The sequence below is a fragment of the Falco biarmicus genome, chromosome 4 (assembly GCF_023638135.1).
Source record: "Falco biarmicus isolate bFalBia1 chromosome 4, bFalBia1.pri, whole genome shotgun sequence".
NCBI lineage: Eukaryota > Metazoa > Chordata > Aves > Falconiformes > Falconidae > Falco > Falco biarmicus.
The window spans coordinates 32,721,572-32,743,865 of NC_079291.1; the positions used below are offsets into that span (position 1 = coordinate 32,721,572).

General features: G+C 36.9%; 1 protein-coding gene across 1 annotated transcript in view; it reads left to right on the forward strand.

The window, feature by feature from the left end:
• THSD7A (thrombospondin type 1 domain containing 7A) overlaps nucleotides 1-22,294 on the forward strand; it is a 206,866-nt gene that overhangs the window by 97,932 nt on the left and 86,640 nt on the right. Inside the window, exons 4-7 of the mRNA XM_056335125.1 lie at nucleotides 1,323-1,504; nucleotides 3,327-3,395; nucleotides 7,672-7,827; nucleotides 10,265-10,468. Of these exons, the coding sequence (XP_056191100.1) occupies nucleotides 1,323-1,504; nucleotides 3,327-3,395; nucleotides 7,672-7,827; nucleotides 10,265-10,468 (611 nt within the window). The remainder of the gene's footprint in view (nucleotides 1-1,322; nucleotides 1,505-3,326; nucleotides 3,396-7,671; nucleotides 7,828-10,264; nucleotides 10,469-22,294) is intronic.

The following is a 22,294-nucleotide window of genomic DNA, read 5'->3' on the forward strand; positions in this document are numbered from 1 at the left end:
CATCTAAATACAGAAAAAGTAACAAATATGTATTTTTTTCATTTTTGAAAGAGAACGTTTATGCATATGCAGGCTCAGTCAAGACATAATAAATTACTTGTCTTAATTTGTCAGTGGTCTTTTCCCTACATAATGTTTCTACCAAAATCATGGTTTTCTGAAGTACTTGTCTGCAGACAAAATTCTGAATACAGGAAAGCGGTGATAAACATCTATTTAGCAGCCAGACTTTTTTAGTGAGACTCCTATTCAGCCCAACAAAGGCAACTGGGTCCCAAATGGAAAGTGGGAGAGACTAACAGTGACAGTAAATAAATTAACCCTGTTTAAAGTTTAGGAGAAATGACAGCAAGCACTTTACAATTCAAGAGATTGCTGTAATCCTTATCAACAAATCAAGATTAATATTAAAGTTCCAGCTGTGCTTTTTCTTTATCAGACTGAGAAGAGGGTCTGGGGAAATGTCATTCGATGCTAAGCATCTTTGACTGCAGTACATATTTTTCATTTAAGAGTTGAAATGTCATCTTTCCCCATCTCCAGCCACCTTAGGAAGCAGTTTGCTTGATTTAGCCTTAAAGTCCTTGTTGGGTAGAGAATTCTGTGGCATTTCTTGTGGTTTGTAATCCTGATTGGGGTTTAACTGGGAGTCACAGATTTTTGCTGTGCATTCACTGATTAGAAGGCTCACAGCTTCTCATCATTCATCAGTACCCAGCAGAGATGCTTCAGTACTGCAGAGCCATCTTCCTCTTGACAGTGAAAAAGAAACTTACTGAAAGGTTTTTCTGAAGTAATAATAAAAAAATACAATTATAGTTTTACCTTGATATTCAAGAGAAACTTCTGTCTCATATCAAAAAAGAACAGGAGGCTTTCGGTGGTTGTGGCTTTGTCCCTTCTCCTTTTCTGACTCTTCTGTTTCTCAGTGTGCACATTTTTTTGAAATCTTTGCTTTGGTTCATATAAATTGTCTAGTTCTAAACAAATGCTGAGTCACAATATTGACAGCTTATCTGCATATAGAGTTTATGTGTCTGTATGTCAAGTTTTTCTTCCCTCTAATAAAGTATTTATATGTGCAGTATGTTTCAGGAACTGAACAGAAAGGATCTTCCTAAAAAGTAATAATTTCAAATAAGAAATAATAGAGGAAAAGTTTTCACTCACATAAAATATCAGACAACATATCTCTGTGTGCAAGAAATTGCGGGGCTCAGGCCTTTTAGAAAATGAATAAAGCTGTTAAGGTGTTTCAGCTTGTATAATGTAATGCTGTGTAAAATGGCTTCTGAAGACCCAGTTAACAAAATTTGATCCAGGTACGGTTGGCGGACCACAGAGTGGACAGAATGCCGCGTCGATCCTCTACTTAGCCAACAGGACAAGCGGCGAGGAAATCAGACGGCGCTGTGCGGAGGTGGCATTCAAACCCGTGAAATGTACTGTGTGCAAGCTAATGAAAATCTCCTCTCTTATTTAAATACCCTCAAGGAAAAAGAAGGTAAATTTGATTCACTTGCAATTGAATTAGTGTGAAATCAGAGCACTCCAGCATGCCAGGACTCCTTGACAGCCACTGTCTTCTGTCATGAAAGCCTTGTCTTGCAGTTTATTATTTTCTAGTTCAGATGAAAATGCTTAATTGCAGTAGCAGAGATTTCATTCTCTATGCTGAAAATATTGGTTCCTAGCTACAAATTGCTATTTCTGAATATCTATTGAAAAATATTGTCTTATGTGAATGATGTTTCTTAGTAAGATAGAGCATGAGAAACTGGGGCAGAAATCCCAGATTCAGTTCCTTCCTTTACTGTAAATTTCCTGTGTGTCCTTCACCTGGGTGATGCACCTTGTGGTTTGATGTGCAGATGGAGTATGTCAATTCTGGCATGTAAGCTCAATATAGAAATATGTAAAAATATGGCTAGATGTCATTCTCAGGGAATTGTTTTTATTTATTTATCTATTTGTCTATTTATTTATTTTTCTTTTCTTGATTTGGTCAAGTTCTTAAATCACTTTCAGGACTTCAAGCCAGTATAATTTTGTGGGGTTTTTTTTTTTCCCTAACTCAGAGGCAGAAGAGATTATTCCTTGGTACTGTTACAGCTTGTACAGCATCTTAAGAAAAGAGACTAGCTTAGGAGACAAAATCTTTAATTCATTTGGTAATATATGTGCTTGAGAACAACACTTGAGTATTTTGTGTTATGTCTACTTCTGCATACTAATGTAGCACTATAGATTTAGAAATTAGTGAATTACACTAAATGCGTTTAGCTTGTTAATTAAATTTTATCCTGTTCTGTAGCTGTTTCATATGAACACGTGGTATTATTAATAAATAAATAAATATAGCCACATATTTCAGGAAAAGCAACATCATTATACAAGTCATGTGTAATACATTTAGACCAGAGCTGACCAAACCGCAGGGTAGTGAGGTTTCTGCTGTGAGTTAAAGGTACTCTCAAACTTGCCATGGAGGTAGAGTTTGTGGGGAATATTAATGCTGACATGCATTTCAGCGTGACTGTTCGGATCAGTAGGATGTGACTTGTGTGCTCCATAGGCCCCACATCTGTATTTATTAAAGAAGCAGCTTTCAAGCCTCTTCATTTAATGCAAATCAGCTTCCGCCCAAGGGCTTTTAGTAAATCGCCTCTGCTGAACAAAGTTTAGATGCCCCTGCCTTGCAGTAAAGGCGTAAAACCTCCCGGCTAAGGAGAGGTAACAATAAAATCAGTGGCAGCTTACTGTTCAGAATGATGATTAGGATTTTGGTAGGCTGTGAAGTCTCGCCGGCTTAGGCAAGTGTGAAATCTGCCCTTATCAGACTGTGACAGGAATACGCGGAGCCCATCAGGAGGTAATCTCTGCAGGCCCCAGAAAGCTGATTAAAATGTAACTACTCTTTGGATGCATAAACATGAGAACAATTTTTCAAGAGCTCAAACTAAGGGTGAAGTGGGTCTTAGTTTAAAAGGGAGCTCTGGGGTGTTTCCGTATTAGGGGGCAGATTTTCAGAAGATGTGCTTCTCCACTCATTCTGCCTCTCTCTTCCCTTCCATCTTGGTGTGGGCAAGAGCTGTTCCCCAGGCCCTCCTAGAAGCAAGGATATCAGTGCCTCTAAAACAATACTATTTGAAAACTATGAGTAATTTAAGGATGGGAAAAAGCCCAGGGAGACACCTACCAGCTGTGGGGAAACACCTTCATTTCAGTGTGGTTTGCTGTTGGCTGTAGTGAATGCTGTCTCACTAAGGCTGCTTGGAAGACCTCCGTTCTCATATACTTACGGTGGTGTTTCCCTGTTATTTCAGAAAGTCAGTCACAGAGCAAGTCGAAGGCTAGTGCTGCACCTCTGCTATCGATCACTTTTGAAATAACAGGTAGGTAAATTAAGGCCTCTCACCTGGCCTTTCAACCAAAAGTGTCCAAAGGAGGCAACATCCCTTTCAGGGAAACTATGTTGGCTGTATGTGTATAATTAACATGTTTATATAACTCTGAAATATTTTAACTGATCTGTGCACTTTCAGTAAATTTCAGATCGCTTTGAAAGCGACAGGCCTAAACTCAAACTAACAAAGTTCATGAGCCAGCCAGGATGCTAGGACAGGTCCCTGCTCAACTCCTGAACCATTTAACAAGTGGCTGATTTTCCTCTTGATTTTGAGCACTGGGAATTGCTTCATTGCGTTCATCACAGCTGTTATTTCCAGTTCCTTTTGTAGATTTAAACACCAAGTTAGGGCTCCAGTAAGAATCTGAACTTTTAATACCTAGCTGAACCAGAATCCCTCATGGCATTTTGGTCTGTACTATCTTCTATCTGAATTCATGAATTTAGTCTTGAGGGAGTATTTGGTGTAGCAATTAGGCAGCTGACAATCAAGATTCCTGGAGGTCCCTGTCATTCTGCCATTTACTTGCCACTGACTTAAATTGTTTCATCTCTGTTCACCTGTTTAACTGGTTTAGTCACAAAGTTTTTCTCAAGGTAAGCCTATGAGGAAGATTGTGTCATCTTTATCCAAGTACCTTTGAAACCGTTGATGCAGAATGAGGATGGGAGGAAAGTTTCTTTATAGGCATAAATTTACTCTACATCTGCAAATGCTGGCTCATTGTCTTGTTAAACAGAGAGGAACTGCTTACAAGCATGGAGTTGTGCAGTTGATTAGAGGATCAGGTCCTGAATTATCTACTGTCTTTTGATGACAGCATCCAGCATTGTAGAGAATGGGGAAGAATATGTATTCTTTCATTGCTGGTCATAATGTGTTTTGGGCTTGGGTTTTTCTTGCTTTTTTGAGCGAGAACACTTTGGTTGAAGAAATTTGCTCCTGCTTCTTGCTGTGAAACTGGTGTGACAAATGACCACAAGGAGGAATATGAAGTTGTGTCTGCTCATACTGATGCAGCCACATACAATTTCACCCTCCTTGACAGCCTGGTTGTTGCTGGGCACTAGTTTCTTGAGGGCTTCTGAAGAAGAACAGGGAGGTTGAGACCTCAGTAAATGTAGCAAATGCTTAAGAAAACAACTGTGTTTTTTCTTTTCAGTTCTTTGTAAAATGCCAGACATTCAGGAAGGTGTCTAACAAGGGTATAAAATATATTCAGCTAAAATTTCCTAATATACTAGTTGATTTTGAGGACAGAGCGATATAATCTCATTTTAGTTTTTAGGTCACCACCTCAAACCTGAAATTCATTCAGAACTGAGACTAATGTTTTAGTTAGACTGAAGGAGAAAGAGATGTTATGAAAATGCATTCACTTTTCTTTCCATTTTTGGCCCAAAATTTGGTCAAACTCCACACAGAGCTTGTACTATTACACACAATCTAATCAGCATTTAGCATCACTTCCAAGGAATAAAGAATCTTCATTTCTGCCACAAAAGAGTCTGAAAGAACAGAGGTAAGACAAGGTCTTAAACTGTAAATTTCTGCATCCAGCATAATTTTCTTTGAAAGCATCTTTGCTAAATAATGAACAGCAAAAGATGATCTTATTTATACTTTTTTTGATGCTGAAAGAAATCCAGTCAAATCAACAGGAGCAAGAAGTTCATAAGATACTCAGGCAACGATAAGTTTTCTTATTTTACTGTCATCTCAAAGAAAGAATTCTGAGTAATCCTGGGTGAAATACACTCTGAGTGTTTGATGGTGAAAACACTTTTTAATAATCTGGAATATAATTTGCCTGTCCTGTCCTACTGCTGATTTTTTTTGTTTTGTTTTAAAAGCAATATATAACAGATCTGGTAGCAGACATTTGTACATCACTTATGTTCTAAGAACACCATTTCAAAAATATTTTAGCATATTGAGAAATTTATTGATAGCACTTACCTGTCCCCAAAGCACTTCTTCCTTCCCCTACACTCTGGTGAGTGATGGAAAAGGCAGATATTTTCAGATGGTGTTTTCATGATAAGTTTATTTAACAACATTTGCTGACAAGACCTGGAGTTCTTACTGGTACCTCCAAAAAAAAAAAAAAATAGAAATAGCATTCCTGTTACTTAAGTAACCCTCTTTAAAGCCAAACACAGTCACATTTCCTCATATTTTACAGTTTCAGGACCATCACAAATTTAGCTTGAAGCTAAATGAATTTTTACAGTAGCAGTAATACCTTCTATTAGCATACTCTTAAAAAAAAATCTGGTTGCAATATGGAACATCTGGGATATGAAAATCATCTATTTAAAGCTTCCTGATGATGGGCCTTTGTTATTTTCCTGAGTAACATCCAATGAACTAGTGTGATGGTAAGTGCTTTTACCCTGATGCAGGCTGGAGATGAAGCACAGCATTCCTCAGAACACTTTCTGTGTTCCCTGAAGCAGGGCTGCATCTCAGGGGTGTAATTGACCCTTAATTTCAACTGTCTCACTTGGGTAATTCTCCGATTAAATCAAGGTTAAAAAAGTATGGTTAGCAATTACTTACTCTTTTTCTTTTTATTATTAGGAACTATTCAATACAAATTCAATTACAGGCAAATTATGTTTATATATATCCATGTTTTACACAAGATATGCATATTATGTAGATTATTATGCATGTTAGGTGCGCACGTCAAACTTACTGTAAAATTTAATGTGCTGTCATAAAATTTAATTCTGACATAGCATTATGCAAATGTTGGAATATTTGTTGCTGTATTATTTTGTGTTGAGAGATTGGTGAGCTGGAGGCAGTAAGGTTAAATGACTATCTGCCATCTTCATGCCTTCGTTATGTGGAGCAACATAGTGTAAAACTGTGACAAAGGAGGCAACACTGGAAACCAGAATAGGGTGATGATTTGCCATTTCCTTTTCCCCTTAAGAAGTAGAGAATTGAATGCTTTTTCTGTAACTGGAAAGATCATCTACTTAGAAAGCCTAAATGGAAAGACACACACATATCTACAAATGAGACCATACCTTAACAACCTGATGTTTACTTTTATGATGTATCTGTGGTTAGTGATCTCATTTTTCAGAAGGAAATTTTGTCATATTCTGAACTTCTTTCAGAATATGTTTCACCAGAGAGCTCTTTCCATCAAAATAGACTATTTGTAGTGGTGGCAGAAAATTAATGAGGTAATTTTCCTGTGAAAGAATGCTGAGGGAGTAGGATAAGAGTGTTTTAAGTTAAGGAATTGCATGTTTCTTCAATCAATCAAAATGAATAAATATGGCAGGCTTCACTTTGCCTTATAGCAGTTATTCTCTTAGTGTAATATTTTTTCGAGTCCTATGTTATGAAAGAGAATTAAAATCTTGCTTGTAATGAAATGGTACATTTTGGTTTAGAGTTCTGTGCCTTACTCTGGCACCTATTATAGTTGTCTCATTATTTGTGTAACCTGGGAATTTAAAAGAAAAAAGTATGGAAGGAAACGGGTGATTTTAGCCTGTTCCAGGGCTTATTGATCCTTAAAGTACAGAAGAATCTGCCTTCACATGTGTCTTTATAGATTAATAATTCTTTAATGAAAAAATACCAATTGTCTTTTGCAGAGTTTTAATTATTTTAAATATATTTTACATATATATTTTAATTTATGCAAACCATATATGTATCCAAAACAAAACCTTTCTTGAACTAAAGCAGCTAATGCAAAAATCTTATTGCTGACTGTGCACTTGAAGGTCTTTAGAGTAAAAGAAAAAACAAATTTTCATCCTAATTTTAACTGTGTTTCTGGTTATAGCTTAAAAATAATCTTCTAAATACTAATTAACCAGGCTTTTGAAGTTATAGTATCATATAAGAGCAAAGGGATTTATACAGCTTTTTTTTCAGTTTCTTAAGTGAAGACATACTCAAATAAGACAGCAGGACATCAATTTACATGGAGTGCAATGTGAACAACAATTGTAGTAACATAATCTATTCATTAAATGAAAGGCCTAGGTCCGTGAGGGTGCTCCAATATCTACAGTCTTCCTGACTCCACATAATCGGATTTGGCTCTGTTCATGCAGAGAGTAAACTGACTTCTGTTTCATTTTTTCTAGACAGGCATTTTTCCATCACTTCATCAGATTAAAATGATGAGATAGCAGCCTTTCAGAATGAAGGGATGTTTTGTCTTCTTAGAGCTGAGGATTGTGACCACTGACACATAAGAAATGTGTTGACTTTGTTTTGACAGCCTCGAGGCCAGTGGACCGTAAGCTGTGTACGGGACCTCTTCCCAGCACCTCCCAGCTGTGCCATATCCCCTGTCCTACAGAGTGTGAGACCTCATCGTGGTCAGCCTGGGGACCATGCACATATGAAAGCTGTGATGACCCTCAGGCCAAGAAGGGTATATAAAAATTCAATGAAGGCTTTTAATGGCAATTATTTTGTATTCCTGAGTCATTAGGCACCTCTGGCTACACAGGCATACTAAATTTTGTACCAAACTCTGAGCATCCAAAAAAACCTCATTGAATTAGGACTATATTTATCATAATTGGTTCATCAAATCTGGGAAATACGTAGGCTGTTTAGTAGATTTTCAAGGTCAATTTGGATTGTTACAGGCCAATTCCGGTTTCAAACCTTCCTCTTAAACTGGAAGGGATACTGTTTTTATATATGTATATATGGCACTTTCTTCAAAGGAGGACAGAAACAGCCTTTGAGATGCATAGAGTTCAAGTAATTCAAAGCTTTACAGTTCAGTAATAGCTTAAGAATTTAGCAGTCGGCATTAAAACATGGTCTGGCAAAGAGCTGGGACCATTTACAGTTGATGTGTTACACTGTTTTACTGACGACATATGTGCTGGTTTCAATTTTCACATTTTACAGTTTATTCCTATGCAGAACAGATTGCAGTAACCTGACATAAAAATAAGAAGGCATGAAATAGGAAAACAAGAATACAGTGACAGGGACCTCATGTAAGAAGTCAGCAGGTTTCTGGCTGTGAATGAGAAAAAGTGGCCTGGTCATTGCTGCAACATGATTATCTGACAAAAGCTGAGAACACAGGCTTGGTTCCTTGATCGAAAACACTCATAAGAAAGGGCAGCCGCATATGTCCAGAGGAGGAAACTGTAATTACCACGTTGGCTTAGCTGCTTCTTCCTGGTATACTGCTCACTACATTTCAGTGTGGGCAGCAGTAATGCAAGTTTTACAATGATGTCTCACAGTAATGTGACCCAGCCTTGAATCAATTCAAGAAGGAAAAAGCAGTTCAGTCTGTAAGCCTATTGGATTAGGTCTCCTCTGAATACAGCTGTCAAGTAGTCTGCTATTTCTGTTGCTGTTCCATCACTGAAAGTTCTGCTACATTTTCAGGGTAATGTCTAGGTTTGTGAGACTGATTTGGATGCCTGCCTAATGTAGTTTACACAAGTCCTTTATTCCTGCACACATGAGCTGGGATCTTTTCTCAGCTGCTAATGTTTTCATCTAACCTGAACATTCTTATATTTCATAATTGCATTGACAGTTTGTCTGAGACGTTGTTGTACAGACACTCCCAGTTTTAGCAGTAAGTCTCTACATATTTCAGCAGTAGCCCTTTACTGTGGATCGTTTGACTTCTTTGTTGCAGTAGACACTGAAGTTCCATCTTTTTGTAGTTATATCAGCCTTTTGTGGCAGGCTCTGTAAATCATTTGGACATAATTTGGCTGACCTCTTCAATTTAGAAAAAAATCAATTAAAGGTACACGGAAATATATTTTTAAAGTTATATTTATTGTAATTGAATTAAGAGGCATGTCTTCAAACAAAGAATCAATTCTTGCACATACGTGTTTGAAAAGTCACTCCTGTTTAGTTTGTGCCCTGGTAGAAATTAGAGAGTTATATGTAGTATTTTATAAAAATACCTGTTTATTACTAACCTGTCTGAATATTGCAATAAAACAAAAAAGACTGTGAAGAGATGTTAAAAGAAACAAACCCTTGCCAAAGTTAAAACATTCTGGTTAGGTATATCAGAAACTATAGAAAATCATTACATGAGAAACTATTTCCTGAATCCATTCAGTTTGGTTGTTCTGACTAAAGATTTCGTCTGGATTTCTCAACATGCCATCCTGAAAGTGAGAGAGAGGGTTTCTCTTAGAGGCAGACAACCTGGCAGATGACACACTATATAAAGGCCCATCAGTTTCTTTGATCCAAAATGAACTTAGGTAGTCTTAAGGAAATTTATAAATGTTTGCAAGGGAATATTGTGATGTTAATTACTGAAAATTTGTTCTAGGACTTATTTGGTTTATCCCTGTGGCCTGGCCTTTTCTGGCAATGTAGGGGTGGGGTTGGTGGTTTTTATTTGTTGTTTTTTTTTGGGGGGGGGAGGGGGTGTTTATAAACTGATTTCACTTGATAATCCCTCCCTGTTGGAAGATCCCTGAGAAGAAAGCAAACAACATATTTGAAAAATTGCAACCCAGTGATCTAGTCAAGAGCTGTTAGATAAGATGGATCCACAAGAGTGATGCACAGGAAATGACTCCTGCCTCCCTCCTGGAGTACCTATGACTAGGATAAACAGGGGTTTTAAGGCAAAGCTTACTGAATAAGCTCAAAACTTCTGATGCTTTTGTTAAGTTTTACCTCTCTTCTTTAATGAGGAGTTCTACCCAGCTGTCTAAAATGCAGTGTTGTACTGTTTGTGTTATCTTTTACACAGAAGAGAAACAGAACTGTTCACTCAGGTGTAGCTAGATAAAAATCTCTTCTATGCATTTTAGAACTGATTTATTCTGCCCTTTGTATTTTCATGGACATTTCAGGCTTTAAACTAAGGAAACGGCGCATCACCAATGAGCCTACAGGAGGAACGGGAAACTGCCCTCACCTGCTGGAAGCCATCCCTTGTGAAGAGCCCTCCTGCTATGACTGGAGGATCGTGGGGCTGGAGGAGTGCATTCCCGACAATGAGAAGCCATGTGGCCCTGGTACGCAGGTTCCTGTCGTCGTCTGCGTCAACAGTGATGGTAAGATGCTTCTTCCCACAGTTCACACTGAGTAGAGTAAAGATGCTAAAGTATAGTCCAAAAGGCTAGCAGTCTTTATGTTTCTCAGTCCTTAAGACCAAGCTGTCTGGAGCTGTCTAGAGAGGTTGTATTTTAGTATTGATTAGGAAAGATAGGCGCTCTAGTTGTTCTAGGATCAAGCTCCTTCAACCACACACCACAGGTTTTCAAAGGTTCCTAAAGAGACCTTGAGAAAAGTAAATAGAAAACAGCTGTTGTTTTTCAGTAGGTCAGACTCAAGCCTGCAGTGCCTTGACTGAATTCCCTGATGTAATCCCACTAACAAAGCTGATCCTCTGAGTCCAGAACCAAATAAAGTGTGACTACAGTAAGACACATTGCAGTAAGTATAGCTGGGAGAAAAATAATAATGTGTTTATTAAAAAGCATGGTATGATGTGCGTTGTGGAGCTGGTTTGACAGTCCAAGCTGTCTTGCTTCTTCAAAAGGTCAAAAAACCCCACAAACCATTATTCAATTATCCCGTGAGAGAAAACAGATTTTGCATGACATAGTCATAAAAGCCAATTTTGAAAGCTGATTACAAAATACTTTAATCTACAATGATTCATGAATTACTGTTGCGAGAATATTCCTTATTCATTACTAATATTAGCAGCATATAAATTGAAATAATTGTACTGACTACAGTGTAGTTATGCTAAGAGACTTCTAACACCCTACAGAGGATTAAGTAAGAGGACACTATGATGTGTTTATACAGCTGCCCAAAATATTTTGTAATTAAATTGATCAGAAGTAATAAGAACTGATTATAGCGAAATTTAAATCTAGAGCTTTCATGCTGAAGAATTTGGGTCATAATTGAGTTTTGGGGCTCAAATTCAAAACTTTAGTTAGAGTGTAGTTTTATTTTTCTGCATACATGTAAGAAAACTGGTAACCATTTTTATAGCTCAGAAGGAGATTAGCCTAGAATTACAATATTGAATCTACCACATATTATTTCCCTATCTCAAAAAATTTCCCTTCACTGTGTAATAACTTATTTGCAACAATACTGAAACTCTCAGAAATTTTGTCTGTATACATTTTTAGATGAAAAATTATCTTTTCCTCATAAATGAAAGTGTTTCCTAAATAGTTCTGTATTTTTCTCTCTTTTTTTTTTTTTTTTTTTTTTGGTAATAGAAAAAAAAATCTGTAAAACAAAAAGTGTGGGTTTTAGCCTTACTAGATTTTGGCTAGTGTGGCTTACCTTTGTTTTTGAGGAGTGGTATTTGCTCTCATGTCAACTTATTCCTTACTAAACTGTATTATAGACATTTATATTAACTACAATTTATTGTAACCCTAATACATTTGGAGTATGCTATTGAGTTGTCTTTTATGTATATGGTATTTTTTATTTTTCTGTTTCAAACTCACAGGATTAGCACTTTGCACTGCATGAGCTTTGGTGTTGGCCAAATTTCACTTGATTAACTTTTTTAACTCCCAGTATTAATCTTTGTCTTTCTGAATTACATGTCATTATATGTTGCTGTAATTATACGGCAATATACGTTGCCTTCATCAGCAATTTGTCCCAGAAGGAGTGAGAAGTCAGGCTTCAGCCGTGTGCCTTTCAGTCTTGAAGACTGAAGAGGTGTGGGTGCAGCTTCAAAGAAAGGAGGAAACAAATTGCAATTATGGTCTGTTTTGCAAAGATCTAGTCACCCACAAAGATATGTGTTCAATATATTTTGAGAGAATGCAAAAGCTACAGAGAGCAATGTAATGGATTGCCTTGGCTCTTCCTTTAAATCCCTTCCTTCCCTTAATAAACAGTCTTCTGTGATTGTCACCAGTAATGTCAAATGGCTTTTGCTTAGGTCTCTCCTGAGAAAGATTAGCGTGATACAGTAGAAGCAAATGAAGTGTGAGGTAAGGACCCACCAGCCTCAGCAGTCTCTCCCTCTGTGCTAACTCTCTCAGGCATCTTACTTTGCCTCCCACAGCACCAACCCACTGAAGGTCCTGTAGGCAACTCTTAAATTCTCTAAACACAGACAGCCACCTCTTCCCAAGTAGCTCCTGTCTATTACTCTGGCCTCCTAGCCTGGCACAGGATACCTCTGGTACCCTACTTCACCAAACACTTGTTGTGGACACCCAGATTCTGCTCTGCAAAATGTAGGAGAGCAGCACTTTGCAATCAGGCAGGTTTTGCATCAAGCCTCACAGCTGCAAGGTAGTTTCCAGTAAAATAAGTTTGGAGAATTCTACTCTTCCGTTGTCTAAACATCATGGTTTAAATTAATCATCATATGAAATCTATGATATTCAATATTATTTGAGCCCTTCTTGGACAGGACTACATTGTCAGTTAAAGACTATGGTTCAATTAACAGGACATGTAATTTGTATAATAATCATGCATTGCTATAATTTTGATCTAAAGGGGAATTTTATTCAATTTTACAGGTAAAAATGACTGTGAAGGGAAACAGTGTGTTGAAAGCATTAATTACAGCCTAAGTTTGCTCTGTTACTTAAACGGAACTAATCTTTGCTTAACAATACTTTCAGATTTATTTTTTGTTGTTGTTGTTCAGATGAATTAATTAGCCAATCTTAAATCAGTGCCTGGATAGGAGAGATTGGATCCAAGGGACTTAACTGTATTAAAACAAAAGTGTATTTTCCCCTTGGCTTCTGCTTTATAAAATGAAAAGGGCTGGTGTTGTAATTTTCAGAATAAGCATTGTACTGTAAATATACTGCTTTAACATGAGATAACCCCAACACTGATGAATATCTTCTCTTTCTGTGGACTGTTGTATCATTCTATATGTTTAAAGCGTAATTAGTTGGGATAACATGTCTTGAACTGGGTGTTTTACTTCACAATTAGAATCAAGTAGCAGTTTGTGAGATTGTTTTGTATAATTGGATTGAGCTTCTCTCTTCAATTTGGTGTAAAGATAAGAGTCATTACAGCCTTTGAGACAATAGCAAACAATAGATTATCCTCCTGTGTTGTTGCTGGAAGCCTATGATTGTCATTCTCTTTCCACAGCGGATTGCAGTAATCAGAATTTTCATTCAGGCTGAAAAAAATATGACAATCAGTACCCCAGGTTGTCATTGCAGAGACTGTAATGAATTTTGATGTATTTTATTATATAAATTGAACTTCAGCCTTTTACTGTGGAAAGAACCTTTTCAGAATAAATATTCTTAGTCAGCCTTCCAGGAAATTTTACAAAGAAGGTTCTTTAGGCAAAAAAACCCTCCTTTCAGTTATGGAAACTCCAAGATTGGACAGAAGCTGATCAGAATTCCTCCATCATATACATCATTTTCGTAATTACAGTTGTGTGGCTAACGTTCCATGCTACCGATTAACTTTTGCTAATGTATCATGGTTTAACCGGGTGGGCAGCTAAACACCATGCAACCGCTCGCTCACTCCCCCCATCCCCAGTGGGATGCAGGGGGAGAATCGGGGGGGGGGAAATAATCTGTGGGTTGAGATAAAGACAGTTTAATAGCACATAAATGGAAGGGAAAATAACAATAACCATAATAATAATAGAATTAGAATATAGAAAATGTGATGCACAGTATAATTGCTCACCAGCTGCTGACCAATGCCCAGCCCGTTCCTGAGCAGTGGCCCCCAGCCAGCTTTTGCCCTAGTTTATATACTGAGTATGATGTCATATGGTATGGAATATCGCTTTGGCCAATTTGGGTCACCTGTCCCAGCTGCGTCTCCTCCCATCTTCTTGTGCCACTCAGCCTCCTTGCTGGTGGGGTGGGGTGAGAAGGAGAAAAGTCCCTGATTTAGTGTAAACGCTGCTTAGCAACAGCTAAAACATCAGTTTACAAAATTATCAGTTAACAAAATTATTCTCTTCCTAAATCTAAAACATAGCACTGTACCAGCCACTAGGAAGAAAAATAACTATCGCAGCTGAAACCAGGACATAATGATAAATTACTTTTTTAAAAATAAATTGTAATTCATCTGAGTTTTTTATAATTATATATGTAATATATATAAGACATACTTGCATGCATGCATACACACAGGTATGTGCATATTATCTATTATTAATTTCTTTAATGCAGGTCAGAAGAGTGATTTTACAACAGATGAATTTGCTCTATTGCTCTATAGCTACGTCAATCTACGAAGAATACAATTTCAAAAATATTTTGGTATTATTTAAAGACAATCTATAGTAGGAAAGCTGGCCACTTCTCCACTGTGTAACACAGGGGTCCTCAAACTACGGCCCGCGGGCCGGATACGGCCCCCCAGTATCTCAGTCTCAGTCCTCAGTCCGGCCCCCGGTATCTACAGAACGCCCCCCCCCCCTGCCTCCCCCGCCGGGGGTTGGGGGGGGAAACCAAGCAGCCGCAGATGACTGCCTGCCACTGCATCCGTACACTGGCCCCCTGGTTAAAAAGTTTGAGGACCCCTGGTGTAACAGATGCATTAGTGCTATTCATATGTGAATAGGGCAAAATAATTTCTGACATAAAAATCTGCAATATTAACTACTGCTGAAAATGCCTACTAAATGCTGGTTCGTTCCTTATGAGTTTTTAGGCTTTTATCTTTGTGCTGAGCTCTGTAGCACAGGTACTAGCAGTGGCTGTGGTTACAGTAGTGTGCTTCTGATCCTCAGATGATAGGCTGAAATTACTTGCTCATTTCGTAGGAACATGTAAATAATAAATTGGCTTACAGCCTTTATAATACACTAGGCTTTGTACCACTTTATGTGTTACTTTGGATAAAACAGATCTCACTTTTGAAGGGCAAATGTCTTCCGGACCTTGTTGAAGCTCACTAATTGTTGTGTTACAGTTAGCTCCACAGGGGAAAGGAATGGACTTATTGCCATCTCCTGCCTCACAGCTGTGAGAGATGACTAGCCTTAGAAGAGGGAGCCATGGCAACAGCATGGCTCTTCGTGTATATGCAAATTCCTGCAACTCTTTGAAGTAGCGAAATTGTTCCTGAAGTTGTCTAGGCAGAGATGTGTGCTGATGTGGCTGAGTGCTACAAGTTCTCTTCTGGCACCTGGATGAACGCGGGCGACATGGGTCTGGTCTTCCTGGGACTGGAGCGCAAATTCAAACTGCCGGTGACATCAGTATATTCAGATGTAGATGGGGGTGTACCCTGTTTGCAGTATTGGGGGACAAAACAATGGTGCTGGTAGTTAATTAAAAGATACAGAAGGTACACGAGTCTGCTTTATTAAGACACTCAGATGCAAACATTTCAAACCGATTAGTTTAGCTACTTTGTAGAGAGTGGCTCAAACATTGTACTGTCCAAAATGGAACAATGTACATTTCCTTACCTGTTTTTATTCTCAGCTGGTATGACTGTCTGAAGACACCATGATTCAGCTATGTGACAATCCTATAGGATTTAATTCTTTTACTGTTTTTCTCTAGACTTAGAAATATTAATTCAGAAATATTTCTTGTATTCTTTTTATTGAATTTTGCTTTGTAGAACAGCTTGTAAGACTTCTTCATGTAGTTTACATTTCCTTCTATAGTTTCCTGATCAACATCTGTATTTTGTTTCTTAATTTTTAGCTTGTAGCTTTGCATCTTCTTACAATAGGCATCTAATTAAATATATAGAATAAACATCAGGAAAACCAGTTTGGCTGGTTTAAAAATTGCTTATTTTGCGTATCTATGGTTTGATTCAAATATATGCTAAATAAGGAGCTGCTGGTCTTGTCTTCATTAATTTTCATAATGGGAAACATTAAGAGAATCAATGGAAGCTTTACAGGTGTGCCCAGGTATAGAGAGTCTACTTCTGTCCTTTCTATTGTGTGGCTATATGCATTGAATGAAGAAACCATCAGACTGGTTGGATTTTATAATGATTATTTTAAAAGAAAATACTTTGTGTTACTTTATGACTTTAATGACTTAAAAGAATGAAGAACCAGATTTTTATTTGAATTACATTGATTTATCGAGTCAATCCTGTAAGAGAACCTGGATCAAAATCTGGCCAATGCTCAGCAGTCAATTAGTAGAAAAATACAGTAGCTAATGACAGTTTCTTTCAGCGCGTACTGCCTTATGCTTACAGGAACTTTGTTATATAGGCATTAGTCATCGTTTCCCAATATTAATTTTCTAGCTAACATCATTACAGAATTGATTTGAACTGTTCTTTTCTGCCTGACAGCTTTTTGGCTGACCATCTCAGGGATTTAAATCGAATGTAAGATACATACTTTGTTCTTCACTGTAAACACATAGGATATGAAATTTATAACTTGGTCCTTTCTTTAATTAGTCTGGTTACATAAAAAATATTGAATATGTTTACTGGATGTTTGTTATATGTAAAAACTGAGGGTAAAATACGGTCAGTTTAAAGGACCTTGAAACTGATACTCTCAGGCCATTATGTTTCAGAGCACTGGATTTTTAAGGCATTTCTTTTTAACAAGATTTATTTAATTTAGTATAAAAGAATGTAAGAAAAAATTAGTGCACACTACTGCTTAAACTTGCATTTCCGTTCTCAGGAAGTTTGATAATTGGTAATTCTTTTGTTAATAAAAACTCACATTTAATACGTCACACCAATTCCTTTTTGTCTCTTCTTGCTATTAGGAAAGTGTACATATCCCTATCAAGTTCCATGTAAGAATGGGTGCTTTTAGTGTTTGTATAACATGAAGAGATTTCATTATATGGCATGACTTAAATACATCACTTGCTTTGTTGATGTCTTTAATAGTTGGCCTGGAATGTGATGCAATGATTTCAATTAAAGGGATAAGAAAAACAAAACAAAAGTTTCATCTACATAGTGCAATAAGCAATTATCACTTAGGACAGTGCAGTAGACCCTTGTTTCCAATGTATTGTATATTTTTGAAGGCAGAGTTGCACTTGGTATGTACAATGCCTACAGAGACATTATTGTTCATAAAGAATATAATTAAGTTAAAAATAAGTGGGCCAACTTTACCAACATCTTTTTCTTGTGTCATAGATCAGAATTTGACTGGCTAGTCAGATGAGTTTGCTGAGTTTTGGCAGGTTTACTTCTCAAATGTACTATAACACCTTTGCAGAGAAGTTGTACTGGTGTACTTAAAATTTATTAGACATCTAGGAGTAGAAGTTGCCTTAAGTGGGAAACACACATATTTTTAAAATATAACACAAATAGTGCAATTATGTATTTCATATGATGCATGCTCCTAGTAACCTGCTTTTTTTTTATTTTGATGGCAGAACCAGATGAAAAAGTAGGATACTGCAAGAACTGCTTGTAATAGCAGAAGGTAAATTAAGAGAGGAGATTTTGATGCATAATTTTTGATTTACATAGCAGCCTGCAAAGCAGGAACCCACCAAGCCTCATCATAGTAAGAATACAGAGAAAGATAATTGTAGATCCATTTCAAAACAATTGTTTTTTTTTTAGGAAGGTCAGTTTAATGTTTTACATGTTACTTCAAATTACAGTTATGAAACAAGAAGAAAAAGGGGGTTATGGACTTACGAATTGATTATAAAACTGGATTTACAGACCCAGTATTGAACTTCTTTGGGTTTGGATTTTTGTGTCATGTGTTAACTCCCTAGAACAGACTCAGAAAATACTTTAAATATTTTTGCAAAACATGCTCAGAAGAGATAATGTTACATTTAATAATGTTATATAGAATGATAATGTTACATAGTTATAAATTAAGTACTACTTTCTTGGAAGACTATATTACACAGTACTAATCAATCTTTATGATAAAATATTCTAAGACAGTATTCTCTCATTAAATGGGAGTTAGTTTTCTGTCTGAGAGAAAAAGGTTGCACACACCTCTATATTTTCTGACAACCTGCATGCTAATGGTAATTTTTATTAATAAATGTTATCAAACTTCTATGCTATAAAACTAGTGTGTTGATAAATGGTGACAATTAAAACGTCTTCATTAGCTAGTCATGCTGAGCCAGAATGGATACGAATTTTATGCTCAGTACTTCTAGCCTTAAGCAGCTTATTGTCTGACCTTTCCTTCAGATCATGATTTGTGTTGAGTACTGATTAATGTAAAATCACTCTTATCTGCCAAGAAATATTTGATTTCACAAGATAACTGTTTCAGTGGCAATTTAAAGAGCCTTAAAATAATCTTAGTTATTTTGCAATTCTTGTAATTCCTGTGCACTGCACAAGCACCATCTCCACTAAATATTTAAGAAACTTCAAACTAAGAGTAAGACATACTCAGCCACACTGATTACTCCAAATGAGAGCAAACAATTGAGGATCCTAGTCTCTCCAGCGTTCCCAGTAATCTGTTCCAGATTTTGGGGTCCAGGTGGCTTTTGGCAGAGTTTCAGCTATGCAGAGTCACAGATCTGTTGCAGAGGGAAAGGAATAGATTTGTATCTGGGATTGGAAGAGGGAAGACAAGAGGGAGAAACTGGTACTGACCAAGGAATGAGTTTAAGAGCTGGGAAAAGGTAGGATTTGACCCTAGATTCCTGCAGGACAGTTTACTGAAAGCAAGTAAGGAACTCAAAGTTATAAAATGTCTTTACGTGGTGCAGGGATTAGGAATGAATTTGGCAAGGGATTCAGTCTGGTGTCGGTCAGCCCAAGGGAGGATTTGACAGGCAGCTGGAGAGAACTTGGCAGGGCCAGGTGAAAGGGACAAGGAGGTGACAGACTGGGATTAGTGTCTGGAGAAAACAAGGCTGGATAAGCCAGAGAAGGGGAAGAGTGAAGGAAATTAACCACTTCTAGATCTGGAATGCAGCACATTATAGTCTGCTTCTGCTTTTGTCCCGTGAGACCACCTGGCAGAGCAGTAAGTGTCCAGAGTCAGTGTAATACCCATGGCAGAAGTACTATTTGTCATTTGGCTTCTTTTAAACTAGAAAATTGGAAACAAATATTATGTCAAATTAAGTATTTTAGGATGTAAAGCCAAGTCCTCACATATTAGGAAGTTAAGGTTGTTTGTCTGGTCCTTATGTGAATGTATCAGATGGAAGTGTTTAATTATTTAATTGTGCCTACATGACATTTTCCCCACAGAACCTGCTACTTATTTATGAAATGGATATATCTCCTTTGGGCATTAAGTGGGCATTTTGTAGTAATGAATGCTTTGTCTTTGAGATAACTAGCCTTAGTTGTCTCATTCTTCAGGGTTTAATTTTGCTCTGCTTTTGTGCAGCATCAGCAATATAAAAATAATACTGACCTGTCACATCTTGAGTGTTCTGAAAATAAATGTATTGTTGGGCATCTGGTAGCCATGACAGAAAGATCTTAGAAAAATTACCAATTCTGTTTTAATAACACGTTTAATTAATATGTGGTAAATAAAACATAGGCTCATGCCTTGAACAAAGAGAATAAAACTAAAAATATCAAATAGCTACTCGTTAAGGAGTTTCCAGTCTGTGAACTGAAGGAGGAAGGGACCCAGTGGAAAAATAACAAGCGTGTGATTATAGTTTAAAAAACCCCATCATACAAAGGCAGCTTTAAGTCTGGCATTTACTGCTGTTTGGTTTCTTGACGTAATTTTGGGGTTAATTTATGGGTTAGTTAATGTAAATTTTGCCTTAGGGATTATTAGATGTTTCATTTTAATTTTACTGATTTTACTGATGCTTTATTGGTACTGATATATTTTACAAATAGCAAATTGTTACATTATTTTTTTTCTAGAGAAAAGATATGAAGTAGAAACTACATGAAACCTCTTGTTCTGAATGTCTCAGAAGGTTTTGGCTTTTTGGGGATTTTTGGGGGGGGGGGGTTGTGTGTGTGTGTGTTTGGGTTTTTTTTAAGAGGGGAAAAACAAGAAGAACGCTAGTTAGAAGTGTCTTAAATCTTGTGGGGGGCTTCGAGAAAACCAGTGATGTCCTTCTAACAGGGGAAGGAGGCCTTATTTCCAGGGTACAGCTGATTTCTCTGAGTAGGTGCAAATCTGCAATGAAATATGTCAGATTTTTATGACTTTAGGATGTGAGCTTGTCTAACTTATTAACAAAGCTGAAAAGTTATAATGTCCGTATACTGGCAGATGTGTTCCTGCTACTTTTAGTTTTGTTGTGTGACAGTGTTGTTATATTCCATTGATTTAGCATAGGTTTTAAAGGTGTAGTGGTACTTACCTCTGGTTGCTTTCCTGAGAGCTCTTTCTCTGAATCCATCTACTGAGAGGCCAGGAGAAAGGAAAAGTCAAAGCGTTAGTTTTAGTCTTCTAGAGAGGAATCAGTTAAGAAAATTTCCAAAAGAGAAGATTAATTCAGTCTGAGCTCCCTAAAGGCATGCTGTGCCTTCCACTTGTAATGATGAGAAGATATTCATTGCAAGATGGATAAAAAGATGTTCTCCAAAGACTGCATTTTATCTGCCAGTAGTAGGACATGGACAGAAGCATCCATGAAATTAATTATAAAACCCTTTCTCAGAAATATGTAAACATGACAGTGGCAGTGATCTCTTTTCTTTTACACCTCTTGGGTCCTGTGTTTTAACTGTGATTGAATTGAGCTGTCAGATTACATATAGAGTGACAACTCTTTACTAGCTGTAGCTGGATGAATAATGCAAAGAAAATGTTTGCAATCATCTTCTACTATATAAAATAATTTCTCTTGTTCTCTTAAAACCCCTTTTCAGTTTCAGGTATATTTCTGTGGCGAGAGGTATCAGAGACATTTATGAATGCATTGTTGTAAACTTGCTGCAAATTCACTGTATAATTGTGTAATATTAGATAATTGACAAACTGAAAAATTCATCTAATATTCTGTCAGCTGCATAGCATTAGTCATTCTCTTCAGCTGTGGGTTATGTTCTTGCATTAGAGAGAGCAATAACAAAACATTGTTGGCCAAATTCTAGGAAAATACTTGGTGATGAAACTGCAGTGCTGGAGTATTTATGAAGGAATTTATGATGCAACTTTGTGAACTTCTAAGCTTAAATGTATGAAGTTGTCCTCCCAAACTCATATTTATGCAGAATATTAGAAGCCTGAACTTCATTAGTTATGGTTATTTAGTGTTTCTTGAAAACCAGGCCATTTAAGTTAGCTCTTTGAAATATGGAGATTAGTACCTCAGTGCAGGGATTGTTGGAAAGATTGACTGTGGTGAGCGCTGTCATTCTACTGACGTTAGTGGGGCTGTCACATTGTTTTTATGCTACCGCTTTTGTAGTCTTGCCTATTATTTCCTTTTTATGCTTCTATTCCTCACTCATATCCCTGAATGTTAATCTAGTTCAGCACATCAGAATTACAATTTCTAATCAAACTGTTTTGAAATCATTGACATTGCATTGCCCTTACTGGACTTATTCTCTACTTACTTTTGAGCTTATTGGAGGGGAAGGGGAAATGCTTACAATAGTAGTTACAATAAAATGCCTGTGGAATCTTTGTAAAGGCTTCAACACTTTACTTGTCCGTATCTGATGAATTTAAAAATCTGAAGAAAATACTCAGTAGTGAAAAAAATAGTAATATAATTCCCAGTGGTTAATAAAGCATCTTGTTTTCTATATAAACAAAAAGAGATATTACAATACTAAAATAGATACATATTGTATTTTCAAATCCATGTTTTTAAATCCTACTATTACCAGTGTTCTGAGTAACACCACTGATATTTCTAAAGTCTGTCAAAGGAATTTTTTCAGTGTTAAACACAGTAGTTTTTTAACATTTTACAAACAAATGGAGAAAGTATTTTTTAATTTTATTTATGATTTTTTTGTCACTATATGAATTGTGGCTT